The sequence below is a fragment of the Leuciscus leuciscus genome (assembly GCF_965113295.1).
Source record: "Leuciscus leuciscus genome assembly, chromosome: 3".
Lineage (NCBI taxonomy): Eukaryota > Metazoa > Chordata > Actinopteri > Cypriniformes > Leuciscidae > Leuciscus > Leuciscus leuciscus.
This window is the reverse complement of record NC_138727.1, coordinates 3,473,685-3,497,535: the sequence shown is the minus strand read 5'-3', so window position 1 is coordinate 3,497,535 and position 23,851 is coordinate 3,473,685. Positions and strand designations below refer to the sequence as shown.

The following is a 23,851-nucleotide window of genomic DNA, read 5'->3' as shown; positions in this document are numbered from 1 at the left end:
CTCAATCATTACCTGGCGGCCACGACCACAGACTGCCGCTGTCCGAACAGAGTGAATGAATGCGGGACGCCCCACTCGTCCTCACTTTCACGGATCTACACAAACACATCAAGAAGAAAGAGAGAAACAGTGGTTAGTCACATGCTGACCTTATGGACGACTCTTAATGGGTTAGTTCACCCAAACATGAAAACTCTGTCAGTAATTACTCTCCCTCATGTTGTTCCAACCCCGTAAGACTTTCGTTCATCTTCAGAACACAAATTAAGATATTTTTGATGAGATCTGAGAGTTGTCTCACTCCTCCATAGGCTTCTCTGTAATCGAGATCTGCCAGCCCAGAAAAGTTAGTAAAGACATCGTTAAAATAGTCCAAGTGTCTACAGTGGCTCAACCTTAAGTTGATAAAGCGACGAGAATACTTTTTGTAACAAAAATAACGACTTTATTCAACTATTCATTTTCTTCTGTGTTTCTCTGAGTGAGTTGACGTAGTGTAGAGCTGTAATCGGGCCTTAAAAGTTCGGCCCGAAAAGGCCCGAGCCCGACAGAGTTTGGCCCGAGCCCGACAAGTACATTTTGATTGACAGCTTTTTAAAAGCCCGAACCCGTTTACAGCCCGACTGTCCAAAAGGCCGTCTATCAGCAGAGATAAGAGTGTCGGAGAATAGCGCGGACACGCGCTTCACACCGCGAGCCGGCACACGCACCACTCGGCGGAAAAGGGAGAGAAAGAAAGAAAGAGACGCACGCACACAGCACCTTTGTCTTTCATAAAAAAAAGGAGTAATTTATAAAAATTTGAACATCATTTATTCATGACTAACGGAGGCTAGAGGCCACTTGGAAGTTGGAACAAAGAAATAAAATAAGTCCTCCAGAGACCAGCCTCCATTTCACCTCCTCAATATCCATTTTCACGCTAATCTAAACACATCACCTGACCGCTCATTTACCACGCAACCCGAAGCGCGAGCCCGAGCCCGGCCCGAGCCCGTGTAAAATAATAGAAATTAAGTCCGAACCCGACCAAACCCGTCGGGTCCCGTCGGGTTCGGGCAAAGATCTTCAGCTCTAACGTAGTGTAACAGCGCAGCGCTTCTGGGTTGTACGTCAGAACGGAGGCTCACTATTGGCCAACGCTGGTCATGTGTGTGATGCTGGCCAATAGTGAGCCTACGTTCTGACGTACAACTAAGGCCAACACAGAAGAAAATGAAGAGTTGAAAAAAGTAGTTATTTTTGTTTGTTTTTGCGCACAAAAGTATTCCCATCGCTTGATAAACTTAAGGTTGAGCCACTGTAGTCACTTGGACTATTTAAAAGATGTCTTGACTTAACTTTTCTGGGATGGCAGATATCGATAACAGAGAAGCCTATGGAGGAGTGAGACAGCTCTCAGATTTCATCAAAAATATCTTAATTTGTGTTCTGAAGATGAACGAAAGTCTTACGGGGTTGAACAACATGAGGGAGAGTAATTACTGACAGAGTTTTCATCTTTGGGTGAACTAACCCTTTAAGTCAGAAGAACATGAAGGGATCTTGTCATTGAGGTTATTTTGGGCCCTGATTCTCCAGTACCGAGGTCTGGAAGACAAGTGTTCATTATTCTTCAATTAAAAATTCATCAAGACATCTAAATGCTGTGTGTTTCTGGATAATTGTCCCTTCGCAGGGAGTTTGATTGACAGGCGATCTGACCAATCATAATCCGCCATCCGCCGAATCCGCCATTTTTGTCCGACAAAGCAGTGAGGAGAGTTAGTAGATTAACGTTGGAGGATTTGAACTTGAAAAGCGGTGTGTACTGACGTCTTTCCGCGGTTAAAACAACACTCCTTCTTATGTTCATTCATGATTATTTGATGCTATAAAATAACTAGAAGGAAGAGATGATCGGTTCACGAGCAGCTTTAACTGAGGCGATCGCTCAGACACATTAAAGAGCCACAAAACGGTATTTATTGTTTAAATTTCTGGTCTGTCCTGTCTGTCAGTGTGTTGTCAGTGTCCTCTCTCCTCCACGATGTGTTTTTCACTGCGTGAGAACATGGTGTGGCGTGAGAGGGGCGTGGCTTGTCGGACATAGCAACAGTAACTAAAGGGGGCGGGTCTTTGCGAACGGTCAATTACATTTACATACAATACGCAATTGACTGAGACGCGCTGGAGCTGCAGAACAATAGATCTCCTGTCTGTGTGAATGTAGAGACGGAGGCAGCGGGAACACGTCCAACACAACAGAGGGAATATTGTGCTGTTCACTCATTACTGCTTTCAGTTGAGTACTGAACGTTAAAGTCACACTATATGGACCAAAATGAATAAAAAAATACCCACCGTCATGCCATACAGAGGAAGCTGGCCGTGAACTTTGAACTGATTAGATGCCGTCATCCCGCGACTCGTGTACATCAGAACATCATTGAACTGCAAACAATTTCAAGATGTGAAAGGAAAACATTAGGATTCGTTATTTTATCTCTCGTAAAGCCATCAAGAAAGATTATTCACTCCAGCTGGAGTCTAAGGCACTTGAATATCATTAAATATTGAAGAATATCATGGTATTACTATAGTAGAGGTCCAAAAGACATGGTAATATCATGGATAAATAAAATCAACACTTATAAAATATACCAATAAATAACAAATAAATATAGAATAATAATTTATAATAAATAATATTGTAAGTATAATACATACTATTATAACAACAAATTATTAATATTAAATATATGACAATATATAATTAAATAATACTTAAAACAACAACAACAATATTATTATTAGTGTTACTATTATCCTTAAATATATAATATACAAATAAATAATAATATTCTCGTTATAATATAAATAATAATATTATTGTTGTTTTTGTTATTATTATTATAGAATTTTATAATAATATTAATAATAGTGTAATTATTATTATTATTATTAATACAATACAAATATTTAAAACAAAAAATACAAATATAAAAGAATCCAAAAATAAATGATTAAAAATAAAACAAATAATGAAACAAAACAAATTACACAAATTATAGAATAAAAAAACAACAACAAATGATTAAATAAAACAAACAACATTTAAAAAATAAAACATGAATACAAAAATAACAGTTAAAAAAATTAATAAATGATCAAATAAAGAATTCATAAAATAATACAAATCAAAATGAAGTAAAAATAAAATATCAAAACAAAAAATAAAATAAAACGGTAACATTCAAGTACCTTTGTACTATTCACTGTACGTATATAGTCAATATATATTCAGAATAAAATACCAGCACAGTACTTTTATTAAGAGATGCCACAAAGTCTGAATAGGTTATAATAACTAACTAACTAACTAATAGACGTCTAGTAATATATGACTAGTGTGTGAGAGTGAGCGACTCTTACCAGGAAGAACATCCTCTGCTGAAGACCTTTTCCAGAGAGTTTGCTGAGACATCCAAGCCTGATAAACTCCTGCCAGAACAGACACAAGCAGGTCAACGAGAGAGAGACTAAAACATGTTCACATTCAGCAACACGTTCAATGATTTCACACCGCCGTATATCAGATCAGAACAGTCCTTAACTACTTATAAATCATCTCCTAAAACCTATTTCTTTCCTATTTCACTGTGAGCTTCTGCCATAAATGTGTGTTTTGCCCTGTGTTTCTTCATTTTCTATGTTGTTCAGCACTTTGGTCAGCTGTGCTTGCTGTTTTTAAACATGCTATATAAATAAAACTTGAAACTTGATTTCATGAACTGACCCGTCCAGGAACGGCAAGACTGTCGACGCCAACGAGGTCCTTCTTGAGCTCCAGAAGTTTCTGGAAGTTCTCCATCTTTATGAGGGTGCCGTGAAGCTGCACAACCATCTCAGAAATATCAGCAAGCGCAGCTGGAACAGACAAAAGTCACGATTAGCAGGAGGTCTCGGACACCTGACGGCAGGGCTCGACATTAACGCTTGTCCGTTGTCCGGGACAAGTGAATTTTTTTTGAAGGGACAACGAATTTTTGAGTCAAAGATTCAATGACCCATTCATAAACAAATGCCTCATTCTTGAATGAATGAGTCATTTGATTGAATCATTTGAATGAATGATTCAATGACTCGCTCATTAAGACGGTCCCCTGCCGCCACCTACTGGTGGTTTAGTGTTATGCTTAAAAGTATCATTCTTTCCAACATTTCGTATTTGTATATTCAAAAATATTTAAAATAATCTCATACCATTATTTAATGCAGTTGTAATTTTTTCAGTGTGTCTTTTATTCTAATTAAATTTATTGATCAAATTTAGGAATTTGAAATGAAAGATGAAGCATACATTTAATAAGATTAGGGGGGGAAGGTGCAGATATAACAATATGCAGATTTTGTATATATATATATATATATATATATATATATATATATATATATACAGTACAGGCCAAACGTTTGGACACATTACTATTTTTTATGTTTTTGAAAGAAGTTTCTTCTGCTCATCAAGCCTGCATTTATTTGATCAAAAAATACAGAAAAAAATGTAATATTGTGATATATTATTACAATTTAAAATAATTGGTTTTCAATTTATTATACTTTAAATTATCATTTATTTCTGTGATGCAAAGCTGAATTTTCAGGATCATTACTCCAGTCTATCACATGATCCTTTAGAAATCATTCTAATATTCTGATTTATTATGAGTGTTGGACACAGTTCTGCTGCCTAATATATTTGATGAATAAAAGGTTAAAAAGAACTGCATTTATTCAAAATAAAAAAATATTTTCTAATAATATAAATCTTCTTTACTATCACTTTTTATCAATTTCACACATCCTTGCTGAATAAAAGTATTGATTTATTAATTGATTATTGATAATGAATCATCATATTAGAATGATTTCTAAAGGATCATGTGATAGACTGGAGTAATGATCCTGAAAATTCAGCTTTGCATCACAGAAATAAATGATAATTTAAAGTATAATAAATTGAAAACCAATTATTTTAAATTGTAATAATATATCACAATTGAAAAAAAAAAATTCTGTATTTTTGATCAAATAAATGCAGGCTTGATGAGCAGAAGAAACTTCTTTCAAAAACATAAAAAAATAGTAATGTGTCCAAACTTTTGGCCTGTACTGTATATATAAGCTAATTGAACACTGATGAGAATATTGAGTATATATTGAGACAATAGGTTTTTTTTTCTGGACAAGCAACTTTTTTACTCGGACGAGTGAATAACAAATGTACTTCTTAAAAAGAAAAGTCTTAATGTGGAGCCCTGCTGATGGCGTGAAAGCATCGGGTCGCGCACCTCGCGAGTCTCTGAAGTCGTCGTGTGTCGGTGGATAGTGTTTGCAGAGGCGCTCCAGGATCTGCTTGTAGTGCATGAGACGGTGAAGAGGGCGAAGGAAGAAGATGTTGAGCGGCAGGTAACAGACTTTCTGAAGCTCAAAGTCTCGACACAAACCCTCCAGCTTTCGGGACGAGTGGCTCATTCTCTCCAGCTCCAGCAACGCCTCTGAATGCTTCTGAAGATGAGCCGTCAGCAGCTGAGGAACACAGAGACAACCAGCTCAAACACCTGTGATGATGCTCAGAACACTACGCTACGATATTAACTAACACTATACAAAACAAGTCAATCATTTTATCCCTTAAAACTCATGTTTGATCACCAAAATGACATATTTAAAAGTTTTTTCCTTGAAAAAAAAAAGGAAATAGCTTGAATGTAACTCGACACCCTTGCCTCATTAAGTATACGCGGTTCTATGAATATGCAAATGAGCCCCGCCTCCACTCAGCTCAGAGATCCACTCGCTGACGATCACACTTTGATCTGATTGGTTACAAGGTATTAACTAAAACTATTCAAAACATTTCTGGTAACTATAATAAACCTGATATTTAATCAAATCTAAATGTTAGTTGAAAATTTTAAATGTTGACTTGGCAATAAACTGTTGAAGTTTAAGCACTAAAATTATTAACTGGAAATAAAAAAAATAAAAAAAATATTAATAAAAACAAATAATAATAATAATAATAATAATAATAATAATTATACCTAAATAGCAATATTTAAAAAAATTAAATAATATCAAATGACATAAGCGAACTAAATGACGAAATTACAACAAAAAAAATTTAATTAAGCTGAAATATAAAAATAAAAGCTAATTATAATATTATAGTATTCTTTGTAAATACCATGGTATCTGAACATTAATCATACAGTATGGAGTTTAGTATAGTACAGTATATTGCAACGTATCTGATATATTGTGCTTATGTGGTTATATATACTGTATGTATATATTATATGTACATATACACAAACTATGTGACTTTTTCAAACATTTGTATGTCACACAATGAAAGCACTGAGGCACATGAACACATTTCATAGAGAAATTCAAGAGGGAAAAGCAAGATGCCCATAACGAATATCTCACTGATATGAAAGAAAGACAGTCCCAGAGAGATGTAGATGTTCTGACCTTCAAACCCTGGATGTTCTTCAGCATAACGTCCCCGACGCGCTGGTAATCTCCTTTAATGTGAGCGTTCGATCTGCCTTCCCTGAGAACAATCAACACAAGAGTTTCATGACTGAAGCAAACGTTGTGCAGCAACAAACATGCTAAAATGCTACGGATATTCTAATGCTAATTAGCCATATTTTATGCTCAGTAACACTGGTAATAATACCAAAACTTGGGATCAGTCACCACTGTCATTAAATCAGACAGAAATGAAGTTCAGTGCAGGTCTGAATGAGATTTAAAAGCTTTGTTGGAGTGAATAATGACTAAGATCTGCTCCTCACTTCAGAAAACTTTGAATATAGTCTTATTGACGTATTGATTATGATATTAAGGATTTTTGCTCGTGTTTGTGCTTGAACAGCCCCAGTCTCTACTTACTTTCACTGAATAAGCATCTTGCACATTCTGCTAAACATCGACATTTGTGTTTGACAGAAGAGAGTAAGTCGCACTGGTTTGAACAAAATAAGGCTGAGTTTTAATTTTGGGTGAAGTAGTCCTTTAAAGTCCCCCTGTAGTCAATCATTTTATCACTCATCTTTGATCACCAAAACTACGTATTCAAATGTTTTTTACTTCATGCCTTAAAATATCTTGACTGTAACTGGCCTCATTTAGTATGCGCGGTTCTATGAATATGCAAATGAGCCCCGCCTCCACTCACTCACTCAGCTCAGAGATCCACTCATTGACGATCACACGTTGATCTGATTGGTTACAAGGTAGTTTGTGACGTCAGAAACACCAGCGATTTCAAAGCGTGTTTTTGAGACTGTCTTTGGTTCACTGCAGTTTTAAGGAGAAAATACTCAGCAATGGTGTCGACTTATGAATTTACACATGGATTGTCTTAACGCATATTAAAAACACCACATAGACATATAAACCACATTAAACGCTGTATTTTCACCACAGGGGGACTTTAAGTCTTGAAGCGAAGTGCTCATGTCCTCCAGTAGATGTCTCTGTTGCACATGGTTCCTCACTGAACTCTACTCTTCCTGAACATCAGTGGACTCGCGTCATCTATCACACTGTTGAGCCGTTCCCCTAAACCCTCACTGGGAGCCACCCAACACAAAAACCACGATTCATCATCCTGTCTTTGAACACCGGTCCGAACCGGCTCCCCACGGACCATGTTAAACGTTACAGGCGAGAGAAGAGTCGACTCGAGCTCCATCAGTGTCTGTCAGGACACATTATGCTGTCGGGTCAGAGATCACACACACACACACACACTACAGGGTTTGATCTGAACGGCCTGATGATCTTAGAGCATTTCTAGGGACTCGCGCTCTAAAGAGATGAGATGAAGTGTGTCTAATGACACGACATTGATTTGGCTGATATAGAAACGGATATTAATATAATATAGAAATATAACATATAGAAATACACAATATAAAATACATACAGATATACATACATACATACATACATATACACACACACACATCATTCTAATATGCTGATGTATTATCAGTGTTTGATACAGTTGTGCTCGTGCTGCTTAATTTATTTTTTTATAACCTGTGATACTTTTTCCAGGATTCTTTGATGGGAAAAAAAGTTACAAAAGAATAGCATTTATATAAAATATAAATCTTCTGTAACAATATAAAAGTTTGGGGTCAGTATTTTTTTTTTTTTAAGAAATTAATACTTTTATTCTGCAAGGATGTGTTAAATTGATAAAATTGTAAAAAGTAAATAGATAAATAAATAAATAATAAATAAATTCTATTTTGAATAAATGCTGTTCTTTTGAACTTTTTATTTATCAGTGAATCCTGAAAAAAAGCATCACAGGTTCATCATAATTATATCATATAAATAAAATAAATATGCAACGTATGAATATATGAAAATATGCATTTTTTTATTATTTTTTTATAATTAAAATATATATAAATATAATTTATTTATTTATATATATATTTTTTTTTTTTAATTATAAAAAAATATTAAAAAAAATGCACAATAGTAATTTGACTAATATAAACAATAAAAAAAATAAAAAACCATATAAATATTTATTTCCCAAATAATATTGATTTCTCTTTTCCAAGCTGGTCCAGGCTGATAAAAGCTGGTGACAAGTTAATCTAGTTATGAAGCCTGGAGAGGGTCACCAGACCACCAGCATCAAACTATACAATATTATGACTGAAGGGTGTTGTTAGAAAACAAAAATGCAGCAGAAAATGTCTTTAAGTTATCATTAAAATAATGTCACAACACAACGGGCTTCACTTTCTGTATGCAAAATACAATTGCCCATTTCATTCTTTAAATTTTGAAATTACATACGTATGAAAAGTGTGTCCTCGACAGGTGCATTGTAAAGTAAAGACAGGTATTTCTAGATTTAATAGAGCGTTTGACTCGCAGATGAAAAGGCATGTAATAGTGTATTAAACTAATGTGACAGATTGAGGTGTGTGTGTCTGTTATGATTGGCGCAGATTGTACACATTCCTGACACCAATACAACACACACAAACACACACCTTTATCTGAAATACGCACCACTGGGCAAGTCGCTGCTCCACTTCTTTCAGGAAGGTCTCGTGGAATTTGTAAACCGGTTCGAAATTGGCAAATATGAGATTTCTCAAGGAATCCGGCATGGCTTCATCCTTCCCAATGGACTTCTGAAAGGACTGAAATCACATGAAAAAGGAAGAGAAACATAAGAACAGCAAATATCAGCGATGCTTTCTTGCACCAAAAACCGTTATAAAATCATTTTCCCTTTTCTCCGTTTCTGCCACGGAACCTTTTAAGACTTTTATATAAAGCTCTTATATAAATACATATATAGCTTTTATATATTTTACATAAGCTCTGCTAATGTTCATCAGGTCAAGTCACTAAATAGCAGAGCTGCACGATTCTGGATCAATTGTGAATAATTTCACGAAATCACGATTCTCCTGCGATTCTGAACAGACAACTAAACAAATTAACGTAATTTACTAAAAGTTCTGACAAAATTAATTCCTGCAGTCTATTTAGAAAAATTAATTACTATCATTAATTAATGATCAAATAAATTTAATTTTTTTTTCAAATCAGTTTGACTGAATGATTCAATAGTCACGTTTCCATTACAGATTTGCGTAAAACTTGAAACCATTGAAACTCTTGAATCAATGATTCAATTACAAACACATTTTTAACAGTCACTTGTCGCCACCTACTGGTGTAATGAAGTAACTGAAAAAATCTTTATTGAAGCTTCAAGTTACTTTCAAAAGGTCAACTTGCCATTTAGGAATCAGAATGTGTGGGTATCGCCATCTTTAAACAATTAATCATTAAAATGACTACTAAATGGCTGCTGAATAGGTGTTGACATGTAAATGTGGGCGGTCATATGTTAATGAGCCTCTTTTTCCACAAAATAATGTTCTGGATGAGCGTCTAGATCATCAAACTCTTCATTCAAATGACCCTTCACAGTAATAGGAGGTCCACATCAATCCTTTGAAGCCTTTGTAGACAATCTTCCATCATCATATAAAACATGAAATCACACACTATAAAACCATTTGACTACTTCATACAGATCCAAACATGAACAGATGAGCAGCCGTGGGCATTTCCCCAGACAGAGTGTGATGACTATCTCAAGCAGACTCTGACGTGATGACTGAAGAATCCCTGAATAAAAGGTCTTTGTCTCCTCGATCTACTGTTCTGGTCTGGATACAGCAAGACGTCCATCAGGACTCCAGCACTAAATGTACTGTGATTCTATAGCATTTTGAGTAACAGGCAACCACCAAATCAACATGCTGAACCCCCTCCCCATCCGAGAAGGTGTTCAAACTGTTGAACAGATGCAGCTGTAATAACGTCAGCTTGTGGAAGTGTGGGATCCAAAGCCTCAGATCCACAAGCCAAGAGGACATATTTATGAGACGTGTATACGCGTCGCCCTGCTGCTTCTTTCCGCTACCTTGCAAGACATCAAAGAGACGCGTTACACCCCCGACGTACAGACGGAGGAGGAAAACAGCAGAAGAACAATGACTAATTCCTTATCTTCAATTCTCCAGTCAACCCTTTCATTTGTAAATGGATAAAGATACAAAGTACGCTTAAACATCCTGATTTAATTTATTTAGCTTTGTGTAAAAGGCCTCTAAAGGGACCTTTACAAAAAAAAACACACAAAAAAAACTTTTGCATATGCACGAGAATTTAAAAAAAACTTTTTTAATAGTTTCTCAAGCAAAAAGTTCCTCGTGAGCATGCAATAGTTTCTTAGTGAGTATGAAACTAGTTTGTACGCATGAGAAACTCTTGCGTGCTCAAGAATTTTTTTTAAACTTTTTACTTTTTCTCACTCTCTAGAAAAACCCTGTAAACCACTGAAATCTCCCTAGCAACACCCTACCCGACACCTCAAACACCTTTGCAACTACCTAACAATCTAACAACTATCAGAAAACAAAGTTTAACAAATACTGGGAATGTTAGCAGCTTATATATTTTTTCAGAAAATGCACAAGTTTCCTCTGCACATGAAACTGGGCTAAGAGAAAGTGATTTAAAACTAATGCAAAACGTACATAACAGCGTAAGTCACAGAAGCAACGTCCCAGACACATCCATTAGACTTTAAGGCATTTAATGACCACAAACATCCTGAAAACACACAGAGCACGTGAGAGTGTGTTTACAGTCTTACCACAGTGATGACCTCCAGATCCTTCAGATACGTTCTCTCTGTGGTCAGGAGCTCTTTGGCGATGAAGTACGCTTTATCAGTCGGGAACCTCTGTGAGCAGGAGAGAGGGATAGAAAGAGAAATTAAATTAAAACAAATATTATAGGAGATATTTCCATTAGTGCTGTTAATAGTACTAATAGTAGTCTGTAATTAATCACCATTAATTGCACCTAGTAATACATTTTAATATATTTTTATGTTCACTGAATCTCCAAAATAATATACAATATACGGTTACACTTTATTTTAAGGTGTCATTGTTACAGTGTAATTATATATTTAAGTACTGAGTAATATTAAGCAACTACATGTACTTACTATAGGGTTAGGATTAGGATTAGGGTTTGGTTGAGGGTTAGTTGCAAGTAATTATGCATAATTTACTGTTATTACTATGGTAAGTACATGTAACATGTAACAAGGACACTGTAAAATAAAGTGTTACTCAATATACTGTAGGGCAGTCAGAAAAAACTGGATGCTGCGTAAATTGCGTTAAATATTAACACGTAAAAAAAAAATGCATCGCAAAATTATTAATATTAATTTTGATATTTCTACATAAAGATGCCATGAAATCAAAATGATAGTTTGGTGGCTTTTATGATAATGTCCATTAGCTTCAAGGCCATATGCTAGTGTACTAAAATTAAAATGTAACTTTCAGCAAATATAAGCATTTACATTTTTTTTTTTTTTATATATTTAAATATAAGCATCGTTTTCTTCTGATAAAAACAGAGCAGAAATGGAGACGGTCCAATAAAATGTTCTACAGAACGAGAAACCATGTGCCGTCAATGTGCGATAGCAAGTAGCAAATCACTCGACAACATTTTATCCTCACTCAATTGCGTGAACACACACACACACACACACACACACACACGTCTCAAAGTAAAACTCTCACTGTTCACTGAGCCGCTCACTCCGCCGCTACATAATCTGCCCTAAATAGACTGGAATTTAGGTTGAGTTTATCTAGGTCTCCTATTCTGAGACGTCCACAGAGACACTGGACCAAAACGCAGTGACACTTCTGATGAGAAAACACTTTTAAAGCAGTCTTTCCACTTCTCATCGTAACCTTAATTTGTCTAGAGCACCTTCAAATCAAGCACAGCGAAATATAAAGTGGAAATTAGCCGAGGGTCCTAGAAATCGACTGCGGAGGAGATGATTGACTGCTGTGTTTGTTCATGACCTACAATTAAGGAGGTTAAAAGGGCTCACAAAAACAATGACTGGGTCCAAATGTAACGTTTTGCCATAGAAGAGAGAAACTAACTGGGCTTAAGTATATATTTGCAAGAAAACATGTGAAAACTAGTGGCAATATATTGGTCAGGCACATTTATCTGCCAATATTTGATTATTATGAGTGAATTTTGAGTAAAATAAAGCTCTCCTTTTAATTTGATAATTGTTTTACACAGCCACATACCCTATTATAAAGGCTATGCACACTTATGTAGTTAGTTATTCCAATGTTTTCTTTCTTTTTCTCTGAAATGTGTTTTCAGAGCCATTGCGTAGGCTATAATTTTTATATTAGATGTGCAAAAGATCTTGACATGATTTATCTTGGTTTAATTTTTTGCATCACAAAAAACAGCTGTTTTAACAGGGGTGTAGTCTTATATATAGCAGGGCCGGTTCAGGTGTGTTTAACAGGGGTTGAAGCTAAACTCTGCAGGACAGTGGCCCTCCAGGATCAGGATTGGACACCTCTGGGATATAATCCATCACTATATTCCTGAAAACCCATCATTGGCGAGGACCAGAATATCCTTCTCACAACTGTCAACAATTCGGCTTAAACCACATAATGTATAATTATACAGTAATCGTCCAAAGTGACCCACCAGAGCCAGTTTTTACTAGCACATGGTGCTAATCTCAAACACTATTCCCTCCCCAAAAGACAAACCTTCCTCCGAACCTCGTCCTCGTCGTCTGTGCGAACGAAGCCGGCGTCGGTCAGTAAGGGGCTGGTGAGAGGAGAAGGCTGACGTCCATCTGGACTCTGGCCGAGACTGAGACTCTGTTTCTGGCCGTTTACCATCACGCCGCCTGCAGACGGAGACTCGTTGTGCTGAGGGCTCTTGGAAACTGGACCTACAGGAGAACAGGCAGGTCATGCTAAAGCCTCGAAGCAACACAGACTTGGTCATCAAATAGCAATGGATTAGTAAGACTTAGTAAATGCAATCGGTACAACATGTAAACGCAGTGAAACTACCCTGCTGAAAAAGAAGCCAAGAGACCACTAGAATTCTTCACTAGCAAGACTTCTTGGTCAAGGCTTGGCTTAGAGCGAATTTATCTTAATTTTACCAGTAAACTGCATGGCTATGATGGTCCAACCTAGCGTGCAAATTCATGCCAGTGTCAGCTGGTCTTTTCTGCAGGGTAGTTTTGACATTTTAATCCTTAACACTACTAGTGAAGACTCTGGATTTATCAAGATCATTGCCAAGGGGTGAAGCTGCACAAGACATTGTGTTTAGAAATGGACTATGGCTGACAGCGCCACATCGGGAACCAGACATGAGTGAGTCACACTATCCCAGTCTGGGATTTCCGCCTGAGGACACTGCCGAGATACATAACACACTCCCTGGGTGATGGGGAGGGGAACATGTTTTATCTTCAAGACCACTACATTCACTACACAAGTACATTCACATACTTGCCCAACAACGTTTCGTGTCCCATGCCTTGGCACGAATGGGATGCGACATGCGAACCGGGACATTTCAAATGCACCGAGTGTCCACAGCGCAGCCATTATTGAGGAAATCTGCAAACTTGGTGACAAAGGCCTCATGGTGGCACGCACACATGCGTCGTCAGACATGCAAAACACACAACTAGAACGACTACGGCTACTCTACCACAAGACAAGACACACGAGGGGGGCGCTAACATCTAAGGGGGGCATCGAAATGTAAACATCTGGAGTCCCGCTTCACAAGTACCAAGTTTTATTGCTACCAATACACATTCATTTACAATGTTAAAGTGTTCCAGAAATGAATAAGACAAGGGAAGAGTAATGAAAGGGGTTTGGAGTAGTAAAAAAAAACAAAAAAAAAACAGACATCAATCATACAGAACCTGTGAAGAGGCATCGAGAAAATGAACAACCTTGCAACTTTAGAAAGTCCATTTATATAAGTGCTACAGGATTGCAACAAAGAGGAATAGTTAAAAGGCTAACAGGTGTGAACTTTCCATTGCTTACCTGGTTATTAATTATTGTACAGTCTACGTCAAGACGGTTTGTAAACACATACACTTATGGTTAATTGTTTTGCATATGTGCCACAGAGATAGCACTGTTAATTATGATTATACAGTTACAATATCACACAAATATATCTGGAACTTTTCGTATACCTCAGCAACGTACATTGCACACTGAAAAAATCAGGAGGAATAACAGGTTGAAAAAGAGTCAATCATTCAATACTCCTACGGTACTCTAATTAAACCTAAAAGAAAGTTAAATCACACTTTAGTGTAACTTGCACAAAGCCAGAAATGCTACTTTGGTCACTGACAATGATAAATTACAGATCATTGGAAACTCTGGGAGAGTGAAGACTATATACATTCATACCGTATGTTCAACAGTGGCGTAAACTAACGCTTTCATAATAAATATCGTCAATGCTTTCTTTTCATGTAACGGGCCCAAAAAAATGCAGTGGTCCTGCAAATGGCTTCACAAACACTTTCGAAAACTTTTCACTGACATAAGATTGCCATGCAAAAGTAAAGAATACTTCTCAAACAAAAAAGTTTGCAATTGGAAAATAAGAAAAGATTATATTTAAAAAAAATCAATATATGATTCATCGACAAGATTGTGAAACTTATACTATGCAATGTATGTGAGAGCAAATGTTTTCCCAAATGCATCAGAAGGCAATAAGCAAAAAAGTGCAAAAATGTCCGGATAAAAGGTCCTATTGAACATTAAGTTGAAGGACATTTTGGATAGCTCTTGGAAACCTTCCTAATCTTTTCAGACTTCACATGCTGAGCCTCAAAACAAGTTTCTCTGTCCAAATCTCACCTACATCCATCTCCACTTCAAAAGACCACTGCATTTTAAGGGTCCCCGTGTCAATGCCAAGTCTTTTACAACAGGACAGAGCGGTAAAATGCTGGAGACAAGGAAAGGTTGACATGCTTCCAGGAGAGGGAAAAAAGACAAGGTGAGGCATTCCAGAGATACATGCTGGTAGAACAGTGCTGACATTGGGCAGGAGAAGTCTTAAAAGCAATGCAACCTGAGCACAGGTTAATATACTCAGAAACCGAGTGAACATCAAGCATTGCAAACACACCGCAGACAGATGACATTGATGAGGCGCGCCAGAGATACAGCAGTTTGTTTAGGCAAAAAGAAATTAAGCAGCAAAGCAAAACAAAATAATATGAGATCTTTACAATGTCGTTTTTTCTTTTAAGGAGTGATGCATGCTGGGAAATAGGCAAGCAAACATGACAATGCCACCAGATCGGCACCCCAAGTACAAAGGTAAAGAACTTGGAGCTTCTACTAGTTCTAAAAAAATAAAACAATAACAAAGCTAGCATGACGACGTAACCGTTTACGTCTCGTCTACACAATCTCTTAGTTTATCTAATATACCATACACCACCCAAGCAGTGTGATCTATTTATATGACTATACAAGCTTAGTTCAAGTTTTTACACAAGTTATCCATCGGAATATCGAAGTTGCAGCTGTAAACCAGCTAGCCTAGCTGTGACAGTCAAAGCTACACAATAGTGATATTACATATTGATATTGCATAACATTAGCTTCTATAAGCTATTGCTATGGCCAACAGAGAAGTATTTACAGATTAAGTAAAGGTATGGCATCTTTCAGTATTTCGTAATTCTTTCATTCTACAAGACTGACAAAGTAGAAATATTTCACAATATTAAACTTTTGGCAATACTCAATGACTAATCAACTGGTTATCAGTAATATGGGTAACTTTTTTAGCAGTTCTAATAAGCTTTCATTTTCTACATTTACAAACATGGCACTTTGCAGTAGGACCTTCAATTCATCTTCAATCTGAAGTTAATCTTCAAAGAGTAATAGTTACGAATTGTGCATATTTGAAATATTAAAGTATTTCCTTTAGGCAGAACACAGTCTTCTTCCTAAACCCTCCAAATCTTGAGAAAATACCATCATCACTAATCTTGTTGATCTTGAAATGTGTATTACTTGCTCAACTAGTGCCACTAAATGTAATTACCAAACACTGCCTGTATCTGCCCAACAGATAGCCATGCCCCAATTGGTTAATGCTATTTCAGGCCATACTATGCCCACTAGCGGCACAGAAACTACACAATGTCCCTGTAGTGGCAAAATGGGTGTATAGTCAACCCTCAACCAGGCACACTTCATCTTCTCTAGCAGTTAAAGCATTGCGCCCCATCCTCATCATTGATGGGATAACCGTAGCCATCTTCTCCCTCTTGGCCCTCGTCCTCAAGTTGGAGACTGCCCAAGGAGAACTTGCTTCGGGGCATAGGGGAGGAATTGGCTGCCCCAGGGTTTCCGTAGACTAGGGGCTGACTGTATGAGTTGCTGCCTGCATCTGACTCTGAATCACTAGACTCCGTTCCACTACTAGTGGAACCATCGATCATATGAACTGGGCCACTGTGGTCATTAGCACTCAGCCGGCTTCCATAGAGTCGCTGGACATTGCTGGACCGAGCTTGGCTAGGTGCTCCAAACCCATTAGCAGCAACACGCCGCTCTAGGGCGGCCATACGTTCAGCCCTCGAGACCACTGATCGCGGTTCATTGGCCGGAGTTGAGCTTAACTGGCTCAGAATCATGGGGTCAGTGTCGGAACGGTTGCGCATGCCGTTGTGGAGTTTCTGCAAGTGTGGGGATCGATTGACAATTGGGGAGTAGCTCCCGTAATGTTGAGCCTCGCTCCCAGGTCGGCCATTGGTAAGGTAATGGCTACTGTCATCCCAACGGCGATGACCACTATAGCCGATCTGCTCTGAATGGTTCAGGGAGTTGGTTTTGTGAAAACTGCTCATCATCGGGCTACAGTTTGCACTTCGGGAACCAACTAAGCGACCGGAAGGTGAGACCAGACCACGTCTATCCATACCTTGAAACAACTCATCCACCAAAGTACTGCTCAGGGGTAGAGCACATGGTGATCCGTTACCACAAAACGACCCATTAGACAATTGACTACCACTGAAGGTGTCTGAAATCTTCCCCAACCGATGGGTGGTCAAAGGAGACTCCCGAAATCTAGACTTGCTTGCCCCTAGTCCATTGTGCTGACCGTTTCCATAACCATTACTCTTGCTCGTTCTACAGCCAGTTGGCTCAACCTCATCATTGTCATATGTGTGGGAGTGAGACCTGGTGACTAGGCCTTTGACCACATCATATTCGCTATCTATGTCACTGCAGTCGATGTAAGGTATCGAGGAGCTGCTACCCTTGGCAGCATGCGATGCTAGACCTGTGCTCAGATGCTCAGCCTGCTCCTTGGATGGGGATGGCTTTAATCGAGCATCTGCCTCATCATGGGTCCCGTTTCGGCATCCGTTGGTCTGTGAGGTTAGGCTTCCAGTGTAGCGCTGGAGAGACGGGTTTTCAACAGTCACTTGGGTGCGCCCAAGAGGTGAGTCCGCCTGGTGTCCTGAAGTACTGGCATTCCTCTGCAATATGTACAATGCAACGATTTGAGAAGGAACAGGAGGTGAGGCATAAACTGACAACAAGTCAACAAGAAAATGCAAGACATTTAATTGAGACATTCTATACCAGAATGGAACAGACCAAGTTACAACAGGCAGACAATTTGGTTGAAAATTTATTAAGACATATACTTTGGAAAAACATGCAATGATGAATAAGAACATTAATGTGTATCAACTCTTTCCCCGCCAGTGGCGGAATATTCCGTCATTTATGAGACAACGCTTCCCCGCCATTGATGTAATTTTCCGGCTTTCCATGTTTTCCCTGTTATGCGACAGGGAGCGCTATTAGGCAAATTCTGAAAGATTACTGAATCTCCAGATCAAAAGACATGTGAAGAAGAAGCAGAAACAAGCGATTGCATATGTAAGCATATGCATACGTAAAATAACGTGATCATCAACATTAAACCGCATATAAATCAAAACTTCCTAATGTTACCGAATGAAATGTCGACCCAGGATGAGCTTTAGGGGTGTTGATGGACTCGATCTACTCCATCTGTGTTTTAATCTTTGTTCTGAATCCGATCCAGACGTAGTCTTTGACAAAAACTTGATTTTCTCAGCTTTTTGCTCAAAATGTTGCTTTTTTATGAAACTTACCCAAATTCAAGTTGAGTAAAAAAAATAATGCATGAAGCTAGAATAAAACAGGGTTTTTTGTTTAAAAGCAGAGGGTCTGTTATTTCTTTTGATATATTGCATGTTCAGCTTTTCATACAGCCAAATATTCTGGGGGCCATACAACTTTTTTTGTGTGAAAATGATAAAAAATAAATTAAAAAAACGCTGGCGGGGAAAGAGTTAAGAAAGTAATTGGGTTTGATTTTGATGCTGACTTTAAGTTTGCATAATATGGGTTACTTTAATACATTCATATACTAAGCTAGATTACACTCACCTCTACTTGACCCTCAGCACACAGCCTTGGTGGGAATGGAGAATGATCACTGTTGAACTGGACTTTACTATGTTTTCTGAGGATGGAAGATTGGAAACAATCAGCAAGGAGTTTTTCCAAGGGGATCTCCTCAGAAGGGTCAAAACAGTGGCCCTATATCCTCTCAGCTACTTCATGGATGTTGGCTGATTGCATTACTGTACGATAATGAAAAGACCTTGACTACTGCGCATTGACTACAATGATACTGCTAGGCAACAATTACTAGATTTTTCATCTAGTGCTAAAAAACCTTGATGCTGCATGATGTAGGTGGTTGCTAAGGCATTGCTAAGTGGGTTCTAGGGTGTTGCCAGGTGGTTTCTAGGATGCTGTGGATGATTTTTAGGGTGTGTGTAGATGGCTACTAGAGCATTGCTAGGTCGTTTTTAGGGTATTTTGCAAGGTCGTTCTGGGTGGCTTAATGGTTACTAGTCAAAAGAAGCATTCCTCAAGTCTCTATGAATAGCCTGTCTGATAGTACACCTGGTGAAAATGCTAATTGGAGACATATTTATGTGGCTCGAATTGAATTTGGATGAATCATATTGAAAAAATGTACGTGTAAATGAGGCGTGTTGTTTATGAATGCATAATTTGATTTATCTCAATAAAGGTTCTTGGGAAATAGATAACTGCACTCATACTTTGTCTTTCTCATTGGCGTGTTGACTTTTGGAGAAAAAAATGAAATGCAGCAGAAAGGTAGTGACATTTAGACAAAAGGTCAACAGAGAAATCTCACCTTTCAAATGGAACCTTTTTGAATTCTGAGTCCTTTACATAATCAATCACCTGCCTTTGTGTGCGGCCACTGATGAGACAAAACATGACAAATGACAGACAGGTTCAAAAACAAAGCAATGTCAAAACATTAACCATCTGGCAAGAACTGAGACCTTCTTGGACTCTATTATTTAGCCAATAAACCCATGCAGAATATACGCTGAACCAGGGAAAGTAGTTACTGAGGTAAAATATGTCTCTGAAATGTACCTTAACGGTACAGTTAATTTCTGATGATGTGCTGAACTGCATGAGACACCATTTGAGTAAATGTATCTGCACTATTTGTTACCTGAACCTGAAGGAGGAACCCCTGGTGAACAAAACCGGTTTGGGCTTGGGTTTGGGTTCTTCGTACAGGCGGAAAAAGGCATGGTACTCCACACAAATCTTCCAAAACACCTTGCAGCAGTCCCTGCTTCCCATCATGAACTCCAGAGTATCCTGACAGTTACTCTGCTTTAGAGAACAGAGACGGAACATTCTGTCTTATTTGTCCTAGTAAAACTATATATGTGACCCTGGATCACAAAACCAGTCATAAGTCGCACGGGTATATTTGTGGCAATAGCCAACAATACATTGTATGGGTCAAAATTATCGATTTTTCTTTTATGCCAAAAATCATTAGGATATTAAAGGATTAGTTCACTTTCAAAAAAAATTTACTGATAATTTACTCACCCTGATGTCATCCAAGATATCCATGTCTTTCTTTCTTCAGTCGAAAAGATATTAAGGTTTTTGAGGAAAACATTCCAGGATTTTTCTACACAGAATGGACTTCAATGGCAACCAACTATACCAATGTTCAAAGAAGGTTCAAATGTCCGTCTCAGTGCAGCTTCAAAGTCTCGGCACGATCCCAGTCGAGAAATAACGGTATTATCTAGCGAAACGATCGGTCATTTTCAAAAAAAAAAAAAACAACAACATTTTAACCACAAATGCCCGTCTTGTACCATCTCTGAGATGCGCCATGTATTACATCATCACGTTGGAAAGGTCACAAATTTTTTTAAAATAATAATAGATTAAAACAAAGATGTCGGACGATTTTGAAGTTGGAGGAGAAAATGAGATGATATTTTTCACCCTTCCCTACCTTTCTGAACTGGAGTACACAGACAAATAACTTAGATAGATGACGTGACGCGTGACCTTTCCAACGTGATGACGCAAGGCGTGGCATCTCAGAGATGGTACAAGACGAGCATTTGTGGTTAAAAAGTTATTATATATATTTATTTTTTTTGAAAATGACAGATCGTTTCGCTAGATAAGACCGTTATTTCTCGACTGGGATCGTGTCGAGACATTGAAGCTGCATTGAGACGGACATTTGAACCTTCTTTGAACATTGGTATATTTGGTTGCCATTGAAGTCCATTCTGTGTAGAAAAATCCTGGAATGTTTTCCTCAAAAACCTTAATTTCTTTTCGACTGAAGAAACAAAAGACATGGAAATCTTGGATGACATCGGGGTGAGTGAAGTGAACTAATCCTTTAAGTAAAGATCATGTTCCATGAAGATATTTTGTACATTTCCTACTGTAAATATATAAAACATTTATTTTTGTGAGTGAATGCTGCACAATCGTGAACATAAATGGACAACTTTCAAGGAGATTTTCTCAATGTTTAGATTTTTTTGTACTCTCAGATTCCAGATTTTTTAAATAATTGTATCTCGGCCAAATATTGCCATATCCTAACAAACCATACATCAATAGAAAACGTATGCATTCGGTTTCATGTGATGCATGAATCTCATTTTTTTTTAAATGACCCATGTGTCTGGTTTTGTGGTCCAGGGTCACATATTAGATGGTAAATGGAAAGAAAATTATTTATGCAAGTACTAAAAGTTATTTATGAATCTATGGCTCAGGTAAAGACATAGCTTTGAGTTGAGACATTCGGATGCTGCTATAAAATAATAAAAATAAAATAAAAAAAGAGCACTTACATTTAAGTCAGGTCGCAGTTTTATGAGAAAGCGCTTCCTCTTGAAGCTCAGCTTGCGGACTTTAGACCAGTTGAAAGCATTTATTTTGGTGTGTCCCTTTAGAAGTCATATAAAAAAGGATATAAAAGTGCATTCAGTGAGAGTTTAAGACAACAAGAAAGCTTCAATAAAAGCAAAAATGAGTTAGGATAATAAAATAAAAACCAGGATAATCCTCAGTGCTCATCTCGTAAAGCTACAATGGGTGAAACTTTAAATTGCATGTTAACTTACTTGAAAAACCAGCACACCAGAATGAGCCACGGCGAGGCTGAGCTTCGTTCCCTCTCGATCTTTCGCGGGGTGAAGACGCACTCCGTACATCTCAAGTCTTCGTGCAATCTCCAGAAGCTGGTAGTCCGATTCAGCTGGTGTCTGGCCGCTGCGAAATGGTTAAATCGTACAAAATTAAGTCTCTTTTTTTTTTTGTGCAAAAAGATAAATAAGCTTAATTACGACCTCAACACTCTGTACATCATTTAAGAATCAGTGTCCAGGAACAGAACGTTTATAATTTCTTATAATTGCTGATGAAACCTGCTCACTGATAAATATCACAGTATGCTCCACTTCCTAAATTGAAGGTGGGATGAACTTTAAATGTCAAAGCAATCCACAAATTGTACACAATTACCAACTCCCTGAATGTCTGTTTAATCAGCAAAGACATAAAAAGAGGGAATTTTGTTCCTTCATAAGTGGCAATAAACAGCACACTGATCATTTAATGCTGATGTTATCTTTGCGTACAGATGGACCATATTGCATTAAACATCCTTTAAACCAAATAACTGGTTTGACTTCACTTTGAGTCGTGACTTCACACTCACACGTGTTTCCGATGGTATTCACCGATCTTGTCCATCAGTGTGTCCTGCTCTGGAATGTACTTGTTGTTGAGTAGATGTTGTTTACATTGTACCTCGTCAAAGTCTCCAATCTCAGCTGTAACCATAGTAACAGAGACGATTTTAATATGCATCTTTTTATATATGTCACACAAATGCATACATACTGTACATACACATAAATATGTGTGTGTACAGTGTAAGAAATATACACACACATATGCATGTATGTACTGTATGTATGTATGTATGTATGTACTGTATGTATGCCTGTATATATGTATGCATGTAAGTATGTCTGTACTGTATGTATGTATGTACGTATGCATGTGTTTATGCATGTATGTATGTATGTATGTATGCATGTCTGTACTGTATGTATGCATGTATATATGTATGTATGTATGCATTGTGTGTATGCATGTATGTATGCATGCATGTATGCATGTATGCATGCATGTATGCATGTATGCATGTATGTATGCATGTATGCATGCATGCATGCATGCAGCATACATACATGCATTCACACACACACACACACACACACACACACACACACACACACACACACACACACACACACACACACACACACACACACACACACACACACACACACACACACACACACACACACACACACACACACACACACACACACACACACACACACACACACACACACACACACACACACACACACACACACACACACGCATGCATGCATGCAGCATACATACATATACACATACAGTACAGACATACTTACATGCATACATATATACATACATATACATATACATATACACATACACATACAACAATGTTATATACAATATATATAATGTTAATGCCGGTCTATATGTAACAGAGTTTTAATATAGTTTAAAAAAAAGGTTAATTTAAAACGAAATATTTTAATATATGAAATTATTTCATATATTATATATATTTATATATCAGATATATCTTTATTATTACATACATAAAGATATATCAGATATATCTTTACATTTATTTATGCTTTTTATTTTATTTTTTATTTTTGATAAATAATTGGTTTAAATGTGTGGGTTTTTGGTCTGCCTCTTGATGCGACTCTAGTCCATATTTATGCTCAACAGTGGTTTCCATAGCAACTAACCGGTCTGTGATTATGTGATGTGGA

At 37.5% G+C, this 23,851-nt stretch overlaps 1 protein-coding gene across 4 annotated transcripts in view; it reads right to left on the bottom strand.

Moving 5' to 3' along the window:
• Positions 1-23,851, bottom strand: part of farp1 (FERM, RhoGEF (ARHGEF) and pleckstrin domain protein 1 (chondrocyte-derived)) — an 88,746-nt gene that overhangs the window by 9,406 nt on the left and 55,489 nt on the right. The window contains exons 7-22 of one of the 4 annotated variants that reach the window (XM_082163767.1): positions 22,663-22,777; positions 22,067-22,214; positions 21,794-21,889; positions 20,116-20,282; positions 19,783-19,851; positions 18,999-19,074; positions 17,830-18,052; positions 13,245-13,432; positions 11,273-11,362; positions 9,103-9,236; positions 6,523-6,604; positions 5,334-5,571; positions 3,779-3,909; positions 3,415-3,483; positions 2,344-2,433; positions 13-95 (exon numbers count right to left, since the gene is read on the bottom strand). In XM_082163767.1, the coding sequence (XP_082019893.1) occupies positions 13-95; positions 2,344-2,433; positions 3,415-3,483; positions 3,779-3,909; positions 5,334-5,571; positions 6,523-6,604; positions 9,103-9,236; positions 11,273-11,362; positions 13,245-13,432; positions 17,830-18,052; positions 18,999-19,074; positions 19,783-19,851; positions 20,116-20,282; positions 21,794-21,889; positions 22,067-22,214; positions 22,663-22,777 (1,999 nt within the window). The remainder of the gene's footprint in view (positions 1-12; positions 96-2,343; positions 2,434-3,414; positions 3,484-3,778; positions 3,910-5,333; positions 5,572-6,522; positions 6,605-9,102; positions 9,237-11,272; positions 11,363-13,244; positions 13,433-17,829; positions 18,053-18,998; positions 19,075-19,782; positions 19,852-20,115; positions 20,283-21,793; positions 21,890-22,066; positions 22,215-22,662; positions 22,778-23,851) is intronic. The other 3 variants (XM_082163769.1, XM_082163770.1, XM_082163768.1) reach the window with 3 other exon arrangements.